General features: G+C 43.3%; 2 protein-coding genes across 2 annotated transcripts; both read left to right on the top strand.

The window, feature by feature from the left end:
• Positions 1–1,842: 1,842 nt before the first annotated feature.
• LOC115797515 (ribose-phosphate pyrophosphokinase 2-like) lies at positions 1,843–12,278 on the top strand. Its single transcript, XM_030754106.1, has 7 exons — positions 1,843–2,149; positions 4,991–5,174; positions 8,271–8,369; positions 8,853–8,977; positions 10,149–10,322; positions 10,482–10,641; positions 11,213–12,278. The coding sequence occupies exons 1-7, from the start codon at positions 2,028–2,030 to the stop codon at positions 11,303–11,305; spliced, it is 957 nt and encodes a 318-aa protein (XP_030609966.1). The 5' UTR covers positions 1,843–2,027; the 3' UTR covers positions 11,306–12,278.
• Positions 12,279–14,341: 2,063 nt separating this feature from the next.
• LOC115797521 (thymosin beta-4) lies at positions 14,342–17,023 on the top strand. The gene is made up of 3 exons (XM_030754117.1): positions 14,342–14,496; positions 15,821–15,933; positions 16,034–17,023. The coding sequence occupies exons 2-3, from the start codon at positions 15,834–15,836 to the stop codon at positions 16,066–16,068; spliced, it is 135 nt and encodes a 44-aa protein (XP_030609977.1). The 5' UTR covers positions 14,342–14,496; positions 15,821–15,833; the 3' UTR covers positions 16,069–17,023.
• The last annotated feature ends 5,637 nt before the right edge of the window (positions 17,024–22,660 follow it).

Raw genomic sequence — 22,660 nt, 5'->3', positions numbered from 1 at the left:
ATGCGAGGATCTTTGTGATCTTATCTCGTTGAAATGATTGCTCTGTGTCCGTGATAGTGCAAATCAATCCAAATAATCAGTAGTATTGGTTTTAGGGTATCTGCTGAGTGGACAGCAGAGTCCTGGCTGCAGTTCTCTATCTCACTGATTGAGCTTGAAAAATTAGCTGGCTAGCACATGACAGCAAGAGAGTGCATCACTGAAAATGAAGGGGAGGCATGAGAGGCATAAAGTTTCAGATGACTTCTCTCTAAGCGGCAAATCAAATTACTCAAAACCCAGTGTCACAAGTGTGCACGCTGCATTTAGGCAGCGGCCAAGAAGCAGCTGTCAGGCGGCCTCCTTTTCCTGTGGTCAGGATCAATTAAACATTTGATCTAGAACAGGACTTCAGCAGCAGCTCCTGCACAACCAATTAAAAGAAATATAAAAGAAATCCCCCATAAAAGATTGAAAAAAACACCTCATAAATACTCAGTTTTGCATTCATCTATTTGCATTCCCATAAATAGGTTGAAACAGAATAACTTCAAGCAAATGAGAGAAATGAATGGAATGAAATGATGCACAGGGTCACACGAATAGAAGATAATGAGTCATTCTGTTTCAAATCATGGTGGGCCCTCTGCTCGACCGCCTCCGATTGGCCTACAAATTTTAAGGTCCAAAGTTTGCTGTGAAATTTTCAAATACCTTTCAAGATATATTTTGGAAAATGGTCCCTCAACCCACTTCCAGCACGTTTCTTGCACTTTGAAATCTGAGGCGTTGTGTTTTTAATGCATCTTAGTATATTTTAAACAACCTGAAATATCAGAGTCATCCGGGGCAGTAGGTCTCTTAATGGTAGGAAGGGTAGGTCTTGGGAAAAAAAGGGTATATTTAACCAAATTATTAGTTATATTTAGAGGACCATGACGTTAGCCTAATAGCATAATGGCCTAAGTCATATTTTGGCCAAAACTGAGATATCTATCTAAATGAATCTACACTGTTAGCGAATAGAATTAGGTAGGGTTTTTTTTTGGTACAACTTGTCATATTTGCTCAATTTAGCACGAAAGTTGAATGAAAATGACATTTTCTGCACTTTTGTGTCTAAAAATTTTATAACGTATTCTATATGTTTCATTTGGCATGACTGTGAAATTCAACCATATACCACCATTCAACTCTCACTACTTGTCTTTTGCAATGTGAAGGGTTTTTTTTTGTTTTTCATATTTTAAGCAGCCAATACTCAGATATTTATTTGATGTATCTGTTCCAAATATCAGATCCTGATTCATTATGAAAAGCATTGCCTGAATAGGCCTGAAAATAGGTGGATGGGTTTTTTAAAAATTATATCTAGAAAAATATTTTATATATGAAGCTAAAATTTCACACCAATCATTATATTTGTCCAAACTTTGAACCATAATTTTTTTTTTTGACAAATCTGAGATGGCTGAGCAGGAAATGTGATGATTTGAGATGGACTAACCCTCAATGAGAATAGTATGAGGAAAGGCTTTGGTGCATTAATAATTAATAGCACATTTAAAAAGGAAAGCTTGTTTCTGTTGGAATGAATAATAACCGTATAATTAGTAATTCATAAGAGGATTTAACGAGTTTGCTCACATTAATACTGCTTAAAAGCAGACGTATTTTATATTAAGACGCTCCTATAGCATCGACACATAATACAGCTTATATACAAGATAAAATAACTAAATACAAAAATGAGAGGATTTCAGGTAAGATGGGACATTTTAAGCCAATCAAAGGATCGATTTTAAGGGGCATTGACAGCAGTCCAGTGAGGGGCGGGACTTCCCTTTGCAGTGCAAACACCGACCTGTAATTTCCTCTCTGCCGACGGTCCTCTGTGCAGCAGCATCAGTGGCGCAATGCTCACTCTGCAACATTAAGCTTCATTTTCCCCCCCAACCACCCTTAAAGCGAGGGTATCTCCTCGTATCTTTTATACCTTTCTTTTTTTTTTTTCATTTTATCGAGCGAGCAGCGCCGGCTTGTCGGATATGCCTAACATCGTGCTTTTTAGCGGGAGCTCCCACCACGACCTGTCCCAGAAAGTGGCGGATCGGCTGGGATTGGAGCTGGGAAAAGTGATAACGAAGAAATTCAGCAACCAGGAGACATGGCAAGTATAGATATATATTTAGGATATGAAGACCATGCTAGTTATCTTGACGCTAACGCGTGACGCTGCTTCAGCCTCGGTGTCCCATGTGGGAGGGTTAGCTTCAGGCTAACAATAGTTTACTATTCGCGTCCACACGTGACGAGCTAACCACATGTAAACACTGCAGGTTAGCGTGCTAAAGTCGGTGCTCCCTTTATCGGACACCCACGCTAGCCTTGGCTGAGGGGCTTGTTTTCGGCATTTTTTTAACTCTTGTGTTCACCTGCCTTTCGTGCTTTCTAACCAACAGGTGTGAACCGGTGTTGTGAACTTGCGCAACGTAATATTTTCTTAACGCAAGCTACGCTAACGTGGCGTCTGTTTAAGGTCACATTTTGTATCTGCGCCGAAAACTGCACACCGAGCGTTTATCTTTTTATTTAAAAAGCCCATTACAGCCAGTTAAGATGTGTTATGTTAGCTAGGAAGGCGCCACTGTTCAACATTGCTCAACATTCCTGCGGTTCAAGTACCGCTACTGTGCTGGGCGGCGGGGGCCAGTGTGTCCGATAGTGGATGCTGGTTGCAGGGCTGTTATTTAACCTAGTCTTGGATTCGTTTGCTAATTTTATAGACTATGAAATACGGATAAGTGCATTAGAATATATTAAAAAAACAACTCCACCACAGCAGCCATGCAGATAAAGTAAGTGTTAAATAAGCGTACAGCTCATGTTTCTTTCAGGAGTGCCTCTGTGTATAAGAGAAGTTAGTTAACTCTCCACTGGTTGCATCACGTGTGCTTCATTTGAGCCTGTTTCTACAATAGCCAAGCTCACCATCAGTTTAATCAGTGTCTGCAGGCATGCAGCTACTCTTTAATAACGTCAAGCTTTGCACAGGACTTTTATTACTTCTGCTGCCTGTGGCCTTGAACTCCGGTTGTGCAGCCTGTCTGGAGCCTCCTGCAGGATGACCCTTTGGCTTTCATGTGTGCCTGTTTGCATGACTGTGTTGACCCCAGCTCGCAGCACACATGTGGCTGCGTAGGATCCTCTCATCTAAGTGCATTTTTCCCCTTTTGGATGCATTAATAAGAGAAGTGCTGTTTTGAAGTGCTGTGTGATTATTTTTGGTGGGTCAGCGAGCATTTAATTCCCGCTGGGTTTACTCAGGGGGGGTGGTTTCACTCTGTGGTGCACTCTGGATAAAAGCATCCTCTTGCACTCGACTGCATCTGTTGTTTTTGTAATTTGCAGCCTCCTCCGTTAAACGGCGTCGCCGTTCCTAAAGGTGTCTGGACCCTTTTATCCCCTTGTAACTCCTCCTTTCTCCTGCTCACGTTTCCACACACAACTCTGAAAATCCAGGGAAAACTCTGATTATCTGCAGTGAGTTTTCTCTCTTGGGAACGCAGCTGTTTGTGCGACACAAAACAAAGATTATTTTCTCATCCTGACGCACTCAGCTCAGGCTAATGAAGCTCAAAGACCCGGCTTAAGAAGACATGCGTGCAAAACTGTGGTTTTCCAGAGAGAATAAAGCGGAAATTTGAGATTGTTAGTGGACAAACTTTACAGACATAGCCGCTGTATTACAGTATCAGTGTTGCACAGTCTGTGCTGATATGACTAAATACTATTAGCTGTTTGCTGAATCAATATTTGAAGGGGTCTGAGATGACCTCTTAACATCAGAAGAATGCTAGTATTGAATTCAGGTCAGATTGATCAGTGATTTTAATCTAATCATTTGTTGCTGCTGTTGCAAATGAAGCTAAAGCAAGTGGCACCTGAAAAATGCAATAATTAGATTAAATTAGCTTTTTCAGTAAACAGGTAGAGCAGTGGCTCCTGTCACTTTAATATCTTTGAGTTTTGGACAGCTGGCTGGACAAAAGAAGATGTAAACATGTCACATTTTAATAAAATAAAACCATAAAAACTGCAGTTTTCTGTCTTGGACTCTCACTCTGAACATCTGTACGTGTGCAGTGATCACGACTGAGGCTGATGGGACCTGGTCAGCTCCCACAGAGGAATGTCTCGCGCGCACACACACAGTGTCTGCGTCAGACTAAATTCCTTCTTGTGACTGACGCTTGACCTGATTTTTCGCAGCGCCTCAGATGAGCAGAGGGGCCCGGCCCAAACCTGCCCCTTAACGCTCAGGCCTGCAGTGTCCTGTACAGGTTTGAGTCAAAGCTGAGTGGGCAAACACTCAACTGCTCGTGATTACAAAAGTGTTGTTGGGGTTTTTTGAGGAAAAACGTGGAGCGGCTGCAGGCGTTTGACATGTTAAAGAGAATCACAGAAAGCAACAATGGTTTTGACATCAAATTGGAAGACTTAGACCGAGAGTGAGTGCCACACCACGCTTAGCTGGGTTCAGACATTTGTGTCTGTGTGGAAGTTTTTAGTCCATTTTTGGGTCATTTTGAGTTATTTGTGGCTATTTTTTTTCTTCAGTTCACTTATCTGGGTTTGAGCATTGAGACAATTAGGGCCCATTTGTGTTGTGGACATTTTTCTCTTTTTGTGGTTGACTTGTGTCTTTTTGGTAATTTATGGCTATTTTGTGTAGTGTTTAGCATCTCTTTGTGGTCTTGTGGTTGATTTGTGTCTGTCTGTAAGTGGTTGTGGTCTCTTTGTGGTCATTTTTATGTCTATTTTGAATGTCTTGTTATCTATGTTGTGTTTGTTTGGAGGGTGTTTCTGATCTTGCGCTTGTGTGGTCAGTAATTGTGGGGCTCTCTGTAGTTGTCTTGACTCACAGGCTCTTGTGTTTCTCTGGCTGTTTACTTTGACTGCATCTCTGAGGTCTTCCTCTAAGTGTAATCTTTTTTTTTTTTTTAAACAGTGTGGAAATTGGGGAAAGTGTGCGTGGTGAAGATGTGTACATCATTCAGAGTGGTTGCGGTGAAATTAATGACAACCTAATGGAATTGCTAATCATGATAAACGCCTGCAAGATCGCCTCGTCGTCCCGAGTCACTGCCGTCATCCCCTGCTTCCCCTACGCCCGCCAGGACAAGAAAGACAAGGTAAACACCTCACCTCCCTCAAATCCTTATAGCATAAAGAGTTTATAAGCAGAATGGTACTAAAGTCCACTCCGGTTATCCTTGTGATCTACTACTTATATATTTATATTACTTTAACCCCCTCAGTTAACATTTATGAGAAGGCTGCAAACTGGCCGTAAGCTTCTACAAATATAAATCGTCCCGTGGGCACCAGCTTGAGTGGACGCTGCTGTGTAAACACATAAAGAATAAAAATTTGCCTTTGTGGGAGATGTTAAAATGCGTAAACTCGCAAACAAGACAAAACAGGTCCGTGATGAATGCCACTGTTTCCCCGTGGCACTGCAGGTTGACGTATTAACTCGATCGCAGTGACGTTTTAGTAAGAAATCTCACAAGGTCAAGAGCAGCGCTGGTTTGCAGGCAGAGACTGACGTGTCAGAAACTGGCTCAAGCTGCTGAGCTTGTAAATCATTATCTTTTGTGTTGCCACAGTTGTTAATGTGATCACTGCAGAAAATGATGTGTGTGTGAAGCAGCGAGATGGCTGTGGTTTTTCAGCTGATTAGCACCTGCAGAGATATTTATCCAGGGAATTAGTGTCCTCTCCTCCTTCCTTCTTATTTCCCCCTCACCTTCATTCTGCATATGCACTGAGCTCCACTTATTTAATCAGAGCTCGTTTCTTTTACATGAGGATGTAACATGTGGGGATCAAAGCTCTGCAACCACTTTCTTACCTAATCCACTTGTTGACTTTAGATAAAGATTTTACTAAAAAAACGTGCCGGTTTCAGGCTTCCTGCCAGATGCTGTGTATTTGGAAATGCTCTACAAACTAAACCCAGTTCATATTTCACAACACTAATAGTAAAGCTCTAGCTGGAGTATTTAGTACTGTGCAAAAGTCTTGAGCCAGCCCTCATTTCTTTATATTTTGCTTTTTTTTGTCATTTTTAAGTGGCGTCGAGCAATAAGCTCTCCAGGCTTTCTAAAAGTCTTTCAAAGGTTTTTTTCAGTCTAGTTTTTGTACCTGACCATTTTCAAAAGAATGTTTTTGGTCTTTTTGTTTGTTAAACCGTCTAACATTGACCTATGAATCACTCAAGCATTAAAAAAGGCTTCTAACTCAAGGGATGAGCCAGTGTTGTATCTATACATAATAGACGACTTGGCAGAGAACACGTTTTAAATTGTGTCTTTAGGCACTTTGTTGCTAGCAGCTTGTCACAAAAACACATCGGTTGTTCCCGTTTCTTTAGTTGAATCTGAGAAAAATACCAAAGATAACAGTTTGAGAGGTATAAAATAGTATTTTTGCACCAACAAGGTGATTCCCAGACAGGTATCAGCTGAAAACCTGGCATATCTCAGCATGGTGTGCAGTGTGTCCTTTAAAAAAAAAAAAAAAAAAATCTGAGAGAACTGGACACACGGAGGACCAATGTAGAAGGGGTGGGTCTGAAAAACTATCTACAGCAGATGAACAGTATCTGAAAGTCATGTCCTTAAGAAATAGGGAAAAAAATCCAGCAAAGACCTGACACAGGTCCTGAGAGATGCATCTGACCCTTCAGTTGATCCAGCTACTGTTCACTGAAGCCTCATCAGAAATGGTCTCAGTAGAAGGGTGGCTGTAGGGGGGGGGGGGGGGGGGGGGGGGGGGGGGGGGACCCTGAAAAATCAGTGGCAGCAGGTCTGATGGAGTGATGAATCCAGATTTTGATATTTTTGGCTCAAATTGGAGGTCAGGAGAGAAGCAACAGTGTCCGCAGCCATCGTGGTGGAGGCTCTGTCATGGTTCAGAGCTGCATTTCAGTCAGTGGTGTTGGAGATCCTTCCAAAACTGTTGGAATTACAAGCACATATTTTTATTCACCCTGCACTACCCTCTGAAACATATCTGATTGGCAGCAGATTAATTTTTCACCATGAAAATGTTCTCAAACACACTGCCAGTGCAGTAAAATCTTACCTGGATAGAAAAACACACAGTGGAACACCATCAGTCGTGGATTGGCCTCCCCAGAGCCCGGACCTCAACATTATTGAAGCAGTGTGAGATCATGCTGACTGAGAACAGAACAAAAGGCAGAAACATCCAAAGAAGAGCTTTTAAGTCGTCTTCAGGAGAACTGTTCCTGAAGCCTTATATGCTGTATTTCACTGTATGTTTGCACATGTTTCAACATCTGTGCCCCCATTTTCCTAGCAAAATACAAAGAAATGAGGGGTAGCTCTGGACTTTTACACAGTACTGTAAAATAATCATTTTAAAATTGAATATTTGCTATATTAATACTGAAGAACAAGCTAGTTTTATGGTAGTTTTTTTTCCTAAAGTAGAAAAAAATCTATCTTCCCCCTATGACAGCTGGGTTAGCCCCTCTACCCCCACAACGATGCTAAAGTTGATAAGTGGAAGAAAATGAATAGATGGAGGAAAAACCATCTAAGCAGCAACTGTTTACAGAGCTGTTTCACATGAATAATTAACCTACCAACAGCTAAAGTCTTTTTATCCCACATATTTCAGCCTTCATTCACATCTGCTCGCTTTATCCTGATGCTGTGAGCGTCTAGCCATCACGAACTCCCCATTTGGTCTAATTACGGACACAAATGCAGCTCCACCGTCACGAACACGCATTCGAGTGTTCTGTCAACAAGCCCGTAAGCCCCGACGTGCACATCTACGTGCTTTTCTCCAGTGAATGCATCAGCTAAATTACACAGGCCCCGAGCGACAGCCAGACCTACATTGCTATGGAAAGGTCTTTGACAAAGACAGGGCAGCCTACATGTAGCTCTGCTTCAGCATCTGACGTCCTCACATATGTCTTGATGCGGCACATAAACTTTGAACTTGTGTTGCAGCAAAACGAGGGAGCGGTTTTATTCTGGTTGTTGGAGCTTTTATAGCTGTTACAGTTTGTTTCATTTTGGATGTAAATAATATTTGTGAAAAAGAAATGAGGCTGGCTGAAACGCCACTTAATGTCAGTATTGAGGTACTGCAGGTTAACAGAGTGATTTTGGCAATATCTTCAGCATTGCATGTTTCTGTATATTTACCCAGGTATACTTACCTCTGTGCCTTGGTGTCTGTTTCAGAGTCGAGCGCCCATATCAGCCAAACTGGTAGCAAACATGTTGTCTGTGGCTGGTGCGGACCATATCATCACCATGGACCTCCACGCGTCACAGATCCAGGTTAGTGCACCGGGTTTTCCAGCTGGTGTGTGTGTCTGTGTGTGTATTACAGTAAAACGATGGTAGGTTATTAAATCAGCCTTCTCCAGCTGTTTCACTTTGTTGCAGAGCTGTCTTGTTTTTCCACAGTTAAAATGTAACTGAAGGTAATTAGTGTAGCTTAGCATAAAGACTGAGAAAACAGCCACGCAAAGGTCATAAAATCTGCCTGCTAGCACCTCTAAATCTCACAAATTAGCACCTAATCCATGCCAAAAGAAATCAAAATGAGTGATTTCCTGAGCTGTACAGATGCTTGTAGTTGGATTGCTTTACCACTTTCCTCCAGCCTCTTATGCAAAGCTAATACCGTTGGTCGTGTCATTTGTATTAAGCTGTCAGGTGATTGGTGTTATTCACAGTAGCAGTTTGAGTATATGAGCTAATTATTGTTTCAGTTTAAACTGAACTTTTGCTCTGATTCTTTTTTGGTTTGTTTTTAAGGGCTTCTTTGACATTGCTGTAGACAACCTGTACGCTGAGCCTGCTGTCCTGCAGTGGATCAAGGAACACATTCCCGAATGGAAGAATTGTATCATCGTGTCTCCAGACGCAGGAGGAGCAAAACGGTACGATGCTGCGATAAGAGATAATGGGGTTAAGGAGCACCACATATCTCAGTATATTGCAGTCTGCTAATAAGCTGCAGACAGTGAACTCAGAGCACTGTCGTAATTCATTTTTACTTTCTTTAATTTATACTTTATACCCCATCATACCCTGTGTTTCCCTTAATCATCTTTGAGGGGTTTCTGCATCGTGACTGGAGTCCAACTATGTGCAAGGCTGCGCCATATCATCTGGTTGCAATACCAGTATAAATTCTTGTGATATAAAAGTGTCATATTATGATATCAGTGATCTTTAACGTTCCCTTGTGCGCTGGTTACATGGTGGTAAAGGAGGGCTTTAAGCAGCTGGTCAAAATTAAGAATTAAGAAAATCTTTTTCAGTTTCAGTTCTAGTGTGAGGCAGTGCTGTGCCGGCTGATTTTATGCTATGTCACTGCAGCTGTGTTATTATGCTGCTGCTGCTGCTGCTGGCACCTTGTGGCCGTAGATTTACACTTTGAATTGGGTAGTGTGTCATCGATGACAGCTGCAGTCACAGATAAAACGTCGCTCAGTATTTCTTTGTTCTGTGGTGTCATCAATGTATTTATTTCCTGCAAATATTGTGATATAATTTTGAGGCTAAATCGCCCACCCCTAGCACGTATGTGTCCAAATCATGAGGTTGAAGGAATAGGCTGCAGAGCTCAGACTCAGGAGTGTTGAGGCATATGTTTGGGGGGGGGGGGGGGGGGGGGGGGTCATGAAGGAAAGCATGGGCACCTAGCCAAACGGCACCCTTGGGTGATGAATGTAAGGCTATAAAGCTCTGGCTTTATGGTTGAGCATCGTGGTCCTGAGCATCGTGTCAGGAGGGAAACAAAACACCATATTTTCCACGTATAATGAAAATAAGTGAGTGAACACTTTTTGAATGGCCGTGCTGCAGACGGCTGATGTGCGTATCGAGTCCTGATTAAAGCTTTATCGCTGAGCCTTTTTCACGGTGACATTAGGAGCGATCAGCAGAACCTCAGTGATTATCATCTGCTTAGTTTGCCAACTGCCTGCCATTGTGGAAGTTATTTGATGTCATACTCTAGAGAAGCAGGAGCGCGCTCCAGTGATTACAGTGAAAGCTTTGTAATCAAGTTGTTTGAGAAGCAATTAAAGGTTGTCCTCTGCTCAGTGTGACGTCCATAGCGGACCGGCTGAACGTGGACTTCGCTCTGATCCACAAAGAGAGGAAGAAGGCCAACGAGGTGGACCGCATGGTGCTGGTCGGTGACGTCAAGGACCGCGTGGCCATCCTGGTGGACGACATGGCCGACACCTGCGGCACCATCTGCCACGCTGCTGACAAGTCAGTGCCACTTAGATTGTTTTGTTTTTGGCTGTAACGCAGTAACGCACTTATGTAACTTTTTCTTTTCCCTGCACCCCCAAGTGTTCAATCACAGTGGTGTGACCTGTACAGCTTTAAAGATCAGACTTTTCTTTTTTTTAATCATCCCACTTTTAGGCTAATTGATGCTGGAGCTGTGAAGGTCTACGCCATCCTCACACACGGCATATTCTCAGGTCCAGCCATATCTCGCATCAACAGCGCCCCGTTCGAGGCCGTGGTAGTGACCAACACCATCCCTCAGGAGGAGAAGATGAAGGCGTGTCCAAAAATACAGGTACACACAGCCACACACACTCACACTCACAACAGCTGCTGCCTTTAGATGGTGCACAACACTCAACTGACTGATTAGTTTGTTAGGATCACCACTGGCTGCAGCTGTGCAGCAGCTATTCCACCAGTTTAATAAAGTCAGAAGTGTCTAATTGTGTCTAATTAGGAGTAAAACTGCAGGTGAAATTCCTCAAACTTCCTCAAAAAGTACTGCAGTAGTAAAACTGCTCAGTCTTTGAGTAGAATTAATCAAAACTGTAAGATTAAAATGAAAATCAATAGTGATATCCAGTGGTGTGACCTGTACAGCTTTAAAGATCAGACTTTTAGGTTGCAGTTTGGATGTGTTGGGAGTGTGTGGCACAGCTGCTGAGGCAAACACATGATTGAGCCTTTGTTTGATCTCTGCAGTTTCTCTCCTTCGGGGAAACGTTGCAGTTCGAAGTCAGTTTTCTTTAAACTCTACCTCCCAACACGACGGCGCATTACAGGAAGAACGCTGTGCAGTAGATGTGATTTGTGCCGAACAAACTGCTCTTTGTCTCATATTCCAAACTCGTCGTTTCCTCCAGGTCATTGACATCTCCATGATCCTGGCAGAGGCCATCAGGAGAACCCACAACGGCGAGTCGGTGTCCTACCTCTTCAGCCACGTACCCTTATAAAGGAAGAGAGCAGGGCGACCCCCGCGGCTCTCTCCCATCGGGCCATCAGGCCGGCACTTTCGGGCACCGTCTCCCAGTTGAAGCTGAAGGGGAAGAAAAAAACCGCATGTGACTGTTTAAAGGTCACGCCCACACATTGTCCTTTAGGCAGACAGAGTGAAATATCACTTCCTTCTCTGAAGACCAACTTTGTATTTATGAGCATCTATTTTTTTTTTATTTCTCTCTGTTGTTGCTTCAGTTTCAGTCTTACTAACCTTGATTCCGGGACTCCTGGCCTTCACTTTAACCAAAGGGTCCATAATGTAACATCATGTATTATTTGTAGCTCACTTTAAATGAAATGTTCCACTGTGTCATGGGCTTAGAGATATTTTGGCGCTTTCTGCTTCACACAGTAATAAACCTAAAATTGTGTCCCCTCCTGCCACTCAAGTGTTTGCTTTGTAACAGCTGCTAAAAGTCTTACAGTCGTAGCCGAACTCTTTAACTAGCCGACACTTTGATTCTGATAGTTTATGCTTTGCACTCGGTTCCAGCTGCACGGCGAGTGTGATTGTGCTGACGTGACTGCGAGCACGGAGTCAAATCAGAGAGCTGCAAATACTTTTAGTTCCTTATTTCGTTGAGCGAGCCTTGCTCAGTAAGCTGCTGTTGCGCGATTGTAGGGCAGCCTTCTGTACTTAGAATTGTACTAAAAAAATACGTAACAGTGAATACGAGGTGCAGTGGATGCTTTACCCGCTTTTCCAAAAGGTCATAAGAAATCGAGCCCAAAGCTTTGTTATAGTTTGAAGATTTCAGCCATGATTTGTAGTTTAAAAACATAAAAACATGGGGAATCAGCTGTAATGGCTCACATTTGTTTGAATTGTTCACCGTTTGCCTGTAGGTGGATTTAGAAAAAGAAAGAAGTGGTTTCATTTTTTAAATATTTGACACTTTGACAATAAAGCTTTTGACAGTGGCTTCATCAAGCGTCTCTGTCTCTGCTTTCATCTTTAGCAGCATTAAAGGAACATTACGTTCATTTCTATAAGTTGAGGACCTCTGAGAGGGAAAGTGATGCAGAGGAGGCAGCAATATCCTGAATTTGGAAGAGAGTGCACACTAAAAAGATGAGGAGCAGCAGCAAGTCAAAGGTGATGGCATTACATTTTGGGTTGGATATCCGCTCACCTGACACTTTATTAGGTATGTTTCTCAAGTTCTGGGTTGGATCCCCTTTTGCCTTCAGAACTTCAGTTCCTTGTGGCACAGATTCAACGAGGTGCTGGAAACGTTCCTCGGATTTTGGTCCATACTGACATGATGGCATCACACAGGTGCTGATGTGAATCTCCTGTTCCACCACATCCCAACGGTGCTCTATTGGATTGAGATCTGGTGACTGCAGAGCCCGTCTGAGGACAGTGAACTCACTGTCATGTTCAAGAAACCAGTTTGAGCTTTGTGGCATCTCCTGACATTATCCTGCTGGAAGCAGCCATTGGAAGATGGGTGCACGGTGGTCATAAAGGGATGGAGATGATCAGCATCAATACTCAGGTAGGCTGTGGGATTTAATTGATGCTCAGTTGGTAGAAAAGGGCCCAAAGTGTGCGAAGACCACATCCTCCATACCATTACACCACGAGCAGCCAAGGCAGGATGGATCCGTGCTTTCATGTTTACGCCACATTCTGACCCCACCATCCTCAGATCAACAAGTTTTTTCCAATCTGGACTGCAGTCATTTTTCACTACCTCACACATTGTCTTACAGTATCTAACAGCATGAGTTTCTCAATACTTTTAAGAAAAAAAAAAATTGCACAATATAAACTTACACAAATAGTGCACATTAAAGAATGGGATCCCCTACTTAGAAAGATTCAAATGTGTTTAATCTTTGTATTTAAGACCCCTTGGCTTGTTTCTGATGTCTCAGTGGGTCCACCTTTGACCGGCCCTTATTGAGGATCCTATCACATCTTGCTTTAGCTTCTGTGGGCATCGGTCAGTATTTGCAGTGTCATGTGCAAGACATTGTTGACAGCCTGACTATGAATGCACACCAAAAAGCTGAATCATTGTCATATGATGGAAGAAAGTTTAAAGATTGCATTTCTGGCAAACGCACTTCCTACATTGCTCCACATTTTATCTGCATTCTGCCAAAATAGAGAGCCTCCGGTACAAAAACTCATTCCTTTACTACAGGTTCTGCATATTTCTGAGCTAATATCTTCTCATATAGATTGACATGTGCAGAGGAGGGATAGCGGATACACCGGACAAAGGATGTTGGATGTGGAGCTGCCAGGCAGGAGGAAAAGAGGAGAGGAAGTTCATGGATGTAGTGAAGGAGGACATGAAGAGTGACAGAGGAGGATGTTAGAGTGAGACGGAGGCAGATGATCCGGTGAGGGGATCCCTGAAGGGAATAGCCAAAAGAAGACGAAGAGGAACTTTTTCTTTTCTTTTGTTTGCTAAAAAAAGTGTCTGCTGACCCTTTGGAGAGGCCTGACCTCTGGGCAGAAACCACCTCAACTTTTACTTGCACGGTTTGCTGATAACTGTTGCACCTCAGGATTGCAGGATTATTGGTGCGTTGATGTGTTTGTATTTTCCTAATGTTATCTGCAAATAAATGACTGTGGAGATATTGCAACAGGATGCGTTAGCAAGTTCTTATGCGAAGCTGCCACCAGGTGGAGCCCAGTCTGCATGAAATGTGCAGTCGGACACAGAAGTCACAAGGAAGGCCGCATTTTAATATTTTTACGCAAGTCCGGCCTTCAGAGAGCGATTTTCAGATCAAATCCAGCTAAAATAAAAGTCAGAGGCGTGCTTAAACTCAGTGTAGTGGATATCGTGCTATAAAACAAGACATGGAGTGCACCCTTCATCTCCGTGAAGCCATTACAGTAAAACACAGGCGCACAAGAAATAAACCCACATATTTCCATTCCTTTCCTCTGCCAGGTGAAAAAATGAGGCTACTTTCTGGGGGAGGTTTCAGTGTTTGGTTTCACGCTGAGGATGGAGGTTCTGCGCTTCTCCAGCAGGGGGCAACGGCGGACGGGAGGTGGTGATGTCAGATGTCATTAGCATATTTCTGGCTATATCTAATGCTTGCGCAAAGACGCGCCAGTACTGCTGCAACAACGCGGTGACCAGAACCCTTCCAGACATCAGCCAACACATCGGTGAGTAAAACGCCGTCCTGCGTATCATTTCAGCCCTTTGTGCTTCTCTCTGTGTGCGGCTTTAAGAGAGTTTAAAGTGTCGGGATAGATGCGAGTTAGGGCGCAGAGAAATAGACGTGCCAAAGAGATTTCACAAAAAAAAGAGATAATGTGATTTTTTTTTTATTTTTGTTTTTTTAATCGGGAGAATGCAGCTTGTTTTTTTCTTGCTTCTTAAAAGCTCCTATCAGAGTGTAATGAGACAGCAGGGAGGGCATGTGTGCAGTGTCTTTGTCTCAAGCATATCAGCCCATTTCCTTTGTTGCTGTGTGTGTGTGTGCGCGCGCGCGTGTGTGTGTGCGCGCGCGTGCGTGTGTGTGTGTGTCTGAGAGCGAGAGGGAGAGGGAGACCTGCACCCGCCTGGTTCCGTTTATAAAGCGATGCCTTTCGATATCCACGCTGCTTTCCCCCCCTCTTTAATGAGCGCGCCTGATGGGTGTATTCGAGCAAATTTTTAGGGTGGGGGACAAAAAAAGTGAGGATGAATTTTTAAGACCACGATGAAGCAGCTGCGTGCCAGTCTGGGCGGTGGTTCCTTAAAGATTGCGCCCCAAAGGGAGAAGTACGTGACAAGTGAATTTGCGGATGTTGTGCACAGTTTCCATGTTAGTGGGCACTTATGAATCCATATTGCCCCTCGAGAATATTACACATTTTATTCATTCAGTGTCATATTATTTTTTTAAAAATGCGCACAAGCTGGCACTATTTTTTTTTTCATATTTCTCCCCGCTCTGCCCAGCATGGGAACTCCTATTGTTATGTAAATGCGCGCTGAACGCCTTGGACTGGCTTCATTGTCTGTCCGCTGTGTGCAACATCCCGGGGTTTTGTGTGTGTGTGGTTGTGCATGTGTGTGTTGGGTAACGGGATGGATGGCAGGCAGTCAAATCAGGGAGGGCTGAGCCGCAGGCGAACAAAAGGAGGCGGCCGCAGCCGCGCACATTCGAGGGGGAAAAGTAGTTGCGGTTGCGCATTCATTTAAACTTGAACAAATGATTTCTGGTGCCTGAGATTTTAGGCAACGCCCTTCTTCTGATAAAATGCCAGTTTGGACCACATGCTCTTTTTTTTTTTTTGCCTTTTCCAAAACGAAAGTGCCATTCAGATATAAAAGCCTATTAAATATGCATGTTTCATAAATATATATATATATATATATATATATATATATATATATATATATATATATTGCACAACTTTGCATCCCATCATTAATTTTGGTTGTACGCAGCCCCGGGAGGATAATATTAAATCATCTGTGTTTGTTTGTTCAATTTTTCAGACTAACTGCAACCATGAGCGACAAGCCCGACCTTGCAGAGGTGGAGAAATTCGACAAGTCCAAGCTGAAGAAGACAGAGACGCAGGAGAAGAATCCCCTGCCGACAAAAGAAAGTTAGTGTCTCCATTTCTCCTGGTCTCCTTCTCTTTCTTAACAGGAAAATATGATTTTTATCCCTTCCTCACCCCTTTTTTTTTTCCCTCTCCTCCACAGCCATCGAACAGGAGAAGCTAGCAGGGACGTCGTGAAGCCCCTCCTCCCGTCATGCACTGTACACCCCCCACCCCTCCTCCTGCATTGCCTTGTTTTCAGTCACTTCTTTTAGCTGTATAACTTTGTAACCGAAATTATGAAACGATAACCAAGCTGCACAGCCTGTGGATGGATGATGCCTTCGCCAAAGCCCTGGTTCCCCCCCCCTCCAGCTTTGTCACCTTAACCACCTGCGTGCTCATCCTTCCGTAGGGAGGAGATGAGGGAGATCTCTCTGAGGCAGAGGGGAATGGGGGGGGGGGACTGCAGAAGACGGTCGTAGAAGGCGCACGTCTCTTCTTTTAACACCGCCTCGACCACCAACATCGACGTGCAGTGGCAAGAGAGAGAGAGAAAGAGAGGCCTGAGGGATGGGGCGTGGCCTGCGTCCCAGGAAGCTCATCATTGTCTCACCAAAAATCACCAACCACCACCGCCATCACCCAACTTTCTGTGTGGCTGCTTTTGCGCCAAAGCTGAGGCGTCAAGCTTTTTTTTTTTTTTTTTGTTGTTGTTGTTTTTATTGTTTTGGTTTTTTTTTTTTCTAATTTTCGGAAATGCACAACTTCGTCTGTACGCTGGCCAAAATGTAAACGCCCCCCGCCCTCACAAAAAAAAAAAACTGATACTGTTGTCTTTCACAGTGGGTTTTTTTTTTTTTCCTTCTTTTTTATGTACACAAGGATTTAAAAATGTAACCGATACCATCTAGATTCTGGGAGATGCGGTGAAAATGTAACCTGCTTTGGCCCTTTTTGTTTTTGTCGAGAGTGATTTCGGGATAGCTTTTGTGTTGTCTCTGAATTGTTTCAAATGAGAGCAAAGAAAAAGAAAAAATGATTCTGCCAATCGATTCCATGTGTTTGCTTTGAACCGTAGAACGAAATTCTCTGGAGTTTTGTAAATTCCCAGCAGTCATGTTACTCTGCCACAAACCATTACCAGAAATGGAAAAAAAAAACCCGTGAAATGTTGTAATAAAAAAGAATTTGTTACTAAAGAAGTGTGCTGCAAGAGTGTTTCCTCCGGCGATGCCACACAAATCCTCAGACATTTATCCACGCTTTTTAGTCGGTGAACCCCCACCACCCCACCCGGCCCTGCTGCACGCTTCATCACAATCCTCACGCTTAAAGGTAAAGTTAGCGGGAATTTAAATTGGCTGCAGCTTACAGTTCAGGTCTTAGTCTAACCCACTTTCTACACTATCTCACACTCTTACGATCCCATAGCATTACTTAAGGGATGAGGTGCCATTGAATGGCTTAAATGTCTTTCATGGCAGGGATTTACCAGCACAGGAAATATTCTTTTTTCTTTGTGTCATAGGGGAGGAAGGGAAATTAAAGTTGTTGAACCACCTGTCATGAATGTTTTCTCTTGAGGAAGCTGTGAACACCACTGTCAGCTCAAGTTCCACTTTAAAGCCAGCACCATCGAACAAAATAATCTCCTGTAATTGAGGAAGTAGACTAGATCAACTAAGGAACTGATCACGCCGGGCATTTTAAAAGCTAAAGGGCTGTTTTGGTGCAGCATAAATTTGCTGTGCTGAAGGAAAATAAAAACAGAGGTGCATCTATAACAGGTTAGCTGTTAGCTGGGGTGATGCACCGGTGAGCAGTGGCTTATTAGGACAGCGTGGCCCTGACCCAGCAGGAGATTTACTCAGCCCTTCACCCTAAACTGCCTTAGTCCTAATTTAGCTACCGCCCACACAGCCCTAATGTCATTAGCATGACATCTCTTACATTTCCTGTCAGCAGCATGCATGCAGAGGACCTGCTGTGCATGGAAAGGTGGACATAATTCATGAGAGCTTTTATTCAATCTTTGGAGGCGTGGAGCCATCATTGGTTTGCTTAGCACAGGTGTAGTGATGAATGCCGAGCTATCAGATAATGAATTTATCTGATAGCAAATCAGATTAGTCTTTGCTGCAGGATTGACTTGGTATATTTCTTGCGGAGGCTAACAATCACTAAAGGCAAACGCAAAGACGAGACATCATCAGTTTGTGTCTTCCCAGGCTGAAGACGGGGGGTTGATGATCTCGGGCCACGTAATGGTCCGCAGATCTTACGTGCTGGTGTAAGTGGATTAGTTAAGTCAGAGGCTGTTAATAAGGTATTAATCTGCACTGAGAAGGAGGGGTAGGGTGCGAGGGTTAGTGAGCTAGCACAGGGAGAGAGGGCCAGGTCCTCGCTCAGATGGGATTAGCACCGCCTGCGTCTCCACGGCGTGCTGTGTGGCTTTACTCGGGCCTGCATCAGAACCTCCAGAGAAAGTGATGGAGGATTTAAGGTGGAGCAGCCGATGGGGTGGAGTTTCTGCTGTCTTAGGGAAGAAGGGGATAGGGGAGATTGGGGGGAGGGGGGGCATCAGATGTGTCAGCACTGAGCTCTTTGGGATCCTATGGGTGTCCTGCCTGGTAACCCATGGCAACAGCTGCTGCTGAGTCACTTCCCAGGGCTGGGCGGTCAGATGCTTGTTGTCCTCGCAGAGAGCTTTTCTCCCTGGCATGCACTAGACATCAAACCTGTCCTGCTGGCGTGTTTTCAACGCTCAGGAGATTATGAGCATGGCGCATTCTGCTGCGCTGTCTCTGTTTAGATGTTTCTGACCATCTGGCCTCTGCAGCATGGTGACTCAAGCTACAGGCATGTCTCTGAAACTGGCCTGATTAACAGAGGGAAATGATTGATTAACTATTGCTCAATGGACATGGAGTATAGCTGCAGCTCCATTAGCAGGCAGTTTGTCTCCCTGCACTGAGTAGTAACTAATGGACGCAGGTTTTCTAGGTGAGATTTGTTTGTGGCCACAAATAGGACACCAGTTTTTAGATAGCTGGATGGATTGGCCTTAAATTTGCACCAGACATTAACAGTTCTGAGATGACGCATCAGTGCCTTAATGTATCCATTGTGATAGTGCACACCAAGAGATAATGGTCCTCAAGTCCAAAGTTTGTCAGCCAGAAATCTGCACTCCATATCCTGTTCAGGAGCTTTGTGTTGTGCACTTTGTTTTTACTCCCCTTTTTAACTTTCTCTTTCACATGCTGGTTAGTTTAGGCCCCAGAAATTTCTTGGTTAGGCTTAGAAAAAAAAAAAATTCATGCATGGTTTGGTTTAACCTTTACAACAGTGCACGTTAAAAGCTGATGCCGCTTAAGCGGGATGAGGTCTTTTACAAGTATCTGCATGTGGCACACTGAGTGAAGCCTGTCTTGATATTGTCATAAACCCACTGTGTAACAGCACCAACACCAAAGGACACCTTCTGCATATCAGTGAGACATTAATGACTTTGAAAAAAATGTCATTTCTTATTGAGAACCAGCTTTGTAAATCCAAATGAGTGACTATTCCTGTTATGCAGCTAGCATCTACTGGATCCATTGTCCCAAGGCCTGCTGCAGGTAACAAAGAAGCCAAGAACCACACATTACTGCAGCATGTTCACCATCGTGTGTTCAGTATTGTCTGCAGGTACTGCTAGGTTCTCCACTGAGCCGACTGAGGCAATTATCTGTCTCTCACTGGCAGAGACAAACACTGGGTCTGCTGTGGATTTCCATGGCAACTACCCACCCAGGAGCTACATTTTCTGTTGCTAGTGATGCGCGATGTGCCTGCAGTGGCTCTCACGTTAACACCTGATCATTATCATTAATAATATCTGCTAACAGTGCTGCAAAAGGGCTAAATAGTCCAAAGCATATCTCTCTATACTATCTGTGGTGTTATTGTTGTGTGCTGGCTATATCTCCAGTGGTAAAAATAAATAAATAAATAAATATACAAAGAATGCCTAATAGGCAACATTTGTTTCTTCTCTACTACTGCTACTTAGATGTCATTGAATCATTTTTTTTTTATTCAACATATGTCGAGGCTATGAGGCTAGCTCAGAGGATGTGACCCCAGAGTGTAATTTAATACAGCTAGGAAAGTGCTCGGGGACTCCCACATCATCATATGGACGAAACTAAAGCCGACTGGAATCCTGAAAACAAATGGGAAGCAATATGGAAGCTTTATTGGTTTATTTGATTTTCTGGTCATGCAAGTAACAGTAAACCACGCTACACAGCATTCATACACATTAGATCAAACATGCTTTTATTTTCTTAGTTCTAATCTGAAAAAAAATATCCATATATATGTGATGCAGTGAGGAGACAGAATTGCTTTCATCTTCTTATCCTATCTGTACTGGAGAAATCACCAAATGTGATGATGCATGGCTTTGTCTGGACAGCAATGATACGCTAATGGTCAGCTTAATATTTTATTAATATCTATTAGACCAGGAAACCTTTTTGAAAGCTTTCTTGCATTTTTTATGGGGGGGTGGGGGTGAGGGGGGAGTTGTCTAATGTGGACCATTAGATATACTAAGGGCTGCACATTTACAACCTGACGTCAAACAAAAAGACCCCCCAGAAACAACTATTCAAATTAATCAGAGCAATGAGCTATACACTGTCATTGTTATTTTGCAATATTGGATATACTGTAATGATTGAAAATGTTCACCAGCCAGATCAGACACAGGACTTTGCGTGAATTAGCTGACCTTCTGCGCTCAGCAGTGTTTTTCTATGTTAGACAGCAAGTCATACCAGTTTTAAACCCCCAAATAAACAAATGTGAATGCCTTCCTGTGATTGCCTCCTGATGTTGACCCTAGTTTCGCCCCTGAAACTGGTCTATAGCCAGTATAAAACATGGATGTAGCCACCATAACATCACCCAGTGGTTAATGAAATCCTACTATCAAACCTTGAGCTGAGCATCAAAAGAAGGCAAGAGCGTATAAGGGCTGCATGGTCATTGGTTAACGACTTGTGATTGAAAAGTTGTTAGCCAATGGATAATCCTGGATAATCCTGAAGCTAGTTACGGAGTTCGTAAAATCATCAGGAAAGTGTTTACTGAGGATACAGGGCAAGGGATCCAAGGGCCAATGGAAGTCTTTTTTTTGCAACCAGAGGAGTCGCCCCCTGCTGGCAATGAAAAAAAAAAAAAGGAAGGTTTAAGGCACTTATGTGTTGGCTTCATTTATCAAACCCATAAGTTCTGTCCACCTTTTCTACTGTCTGTGCATTGGTCATATTCCGGTTTGGGCAGATCACCCTCTTCACTGTCACTGTAAAATTGATTGCTAAGCCTCAGTCATGCAGTCCTAGAGACTGGTTAGTTAGAAACCACCAGTTGCTAGCGGGTGTGCATCCTACAACCAGTTGGCAAGTGGTTGCTGATGAAATTAGTTACAAAGAGCTTTACAGTGCAGTCCTTGTGATTACGCTCATGGATGACACCAAGCTATTTGCTAAGCAGAAGTTAAACTGTGAAATGTGCCATGCAAACTGGAAGATGGAGACCGTTTGCTTTAAAAGCTAAAGTTGCACCATTTGAAATGTGTCGGTTGCAGTAGTAATACACAAGTTTTACTTTGAAGGTGAACGCTCTCTGTTTCTGCTTTTTACTTCAGTGAGGCAAGAAGTGAAAAGTTGCCATCTTTCACACAAAATATGGGAGACTAAAGGAATAACAAGGTGGTTTTTGGTACAGCACCTTCTTTGCAATCGATTTCACCTAGCAAAAGTCAGCAACCACTCACCAAATGGTTGGGGACTGCACATTTTTCTTTAGTGAACCGAGGTTGCTGGGGTCACCGGTCTCCAGGCCTGTGTTACTGAGGCCTTAGCTGCCCAACATATCAGCTTAGAACATAGCAGCAGAAACTTTGATATTAGTAACTTAAGCAGGCTTTGTTTTTGTCCTTATGAGGAGTTTGTATGGTGGTGTTGTGCTGGAAGCTGCTTGTTTGTTGGCACTGCAGTGATTAGTGGACTCCATTTTTAAGGTAGTGATAGTTGGCACTGCTTACTGTTTCGGCTGTAGAGCAGAGGAAGAGAGAAGCTAAGGCGGGGCACACCCTTCAGATTTTCTTGGAAAATCAGTCCAGAATCCTTGACTAGAAATCAGTTCACAGCCAGTTTTAAGGAACAAAGTGCTCAGATCGTCTGTTCTGCTCATGAAAGTTACTTCTATACAAAAAGGCCTGTGTAAAAATATTCTTTTGAAATATTTCATGCAGGCCTCAAAAGGTTTTTTTTTTTACCAGTCATGTCCTCTTTATGCCATGTGTTAACAGATAACTGTTGTTCTGCATCCGGAGTTTATAGGAAAGCAGGAACTAACTTTTTATATCACTTTTCTGAACAAAGATACAGAGTGTTGTGAAAAATAAAACACACATGACACAGTAAAAAAGTGTGTACATGTTCTGCTCCCCATCTGCACTAATAAAGCCAGTGTTAGCGCTCTTGTTGCACAAAATCATAATTACATCAGCTGCCATGGATTGGTAACAGGCAGTTAAACAGTTGTATGGTACCAAATTACACCATCAAACTGATGCATAAAAGCACAGACACACTGTGCAGGCGAGGCCCCACATTACAGAGTGCAGCAGGCAGCTCTGCCTGTCTATAGCTTGGGTTGATTATTCCAGACATGCTCTATTAGCCTGGCCCCAAGTGGGGGCTAGATCAATGGTATCTAAATGGTGTTG

The sequence above is a fragment of the Archocentrus centrarchus genome, chromosome 2, assembly GCF_007364275.1.
Source record: "Archocentrus centrarchus isolate MPI-CPG fArcCen1 chromosome 2, fArcCen1, whole genome shotgun sequence".
NCBI lineage: Eukaryota > Metazoa > Chordata > Actinopteri > Cichliformes > Cichlidae > Archocentrus > Archocentrus centrarchus.
This window is presented reverse-complemented; position numbering and strand designations above follow the sequence as displayed.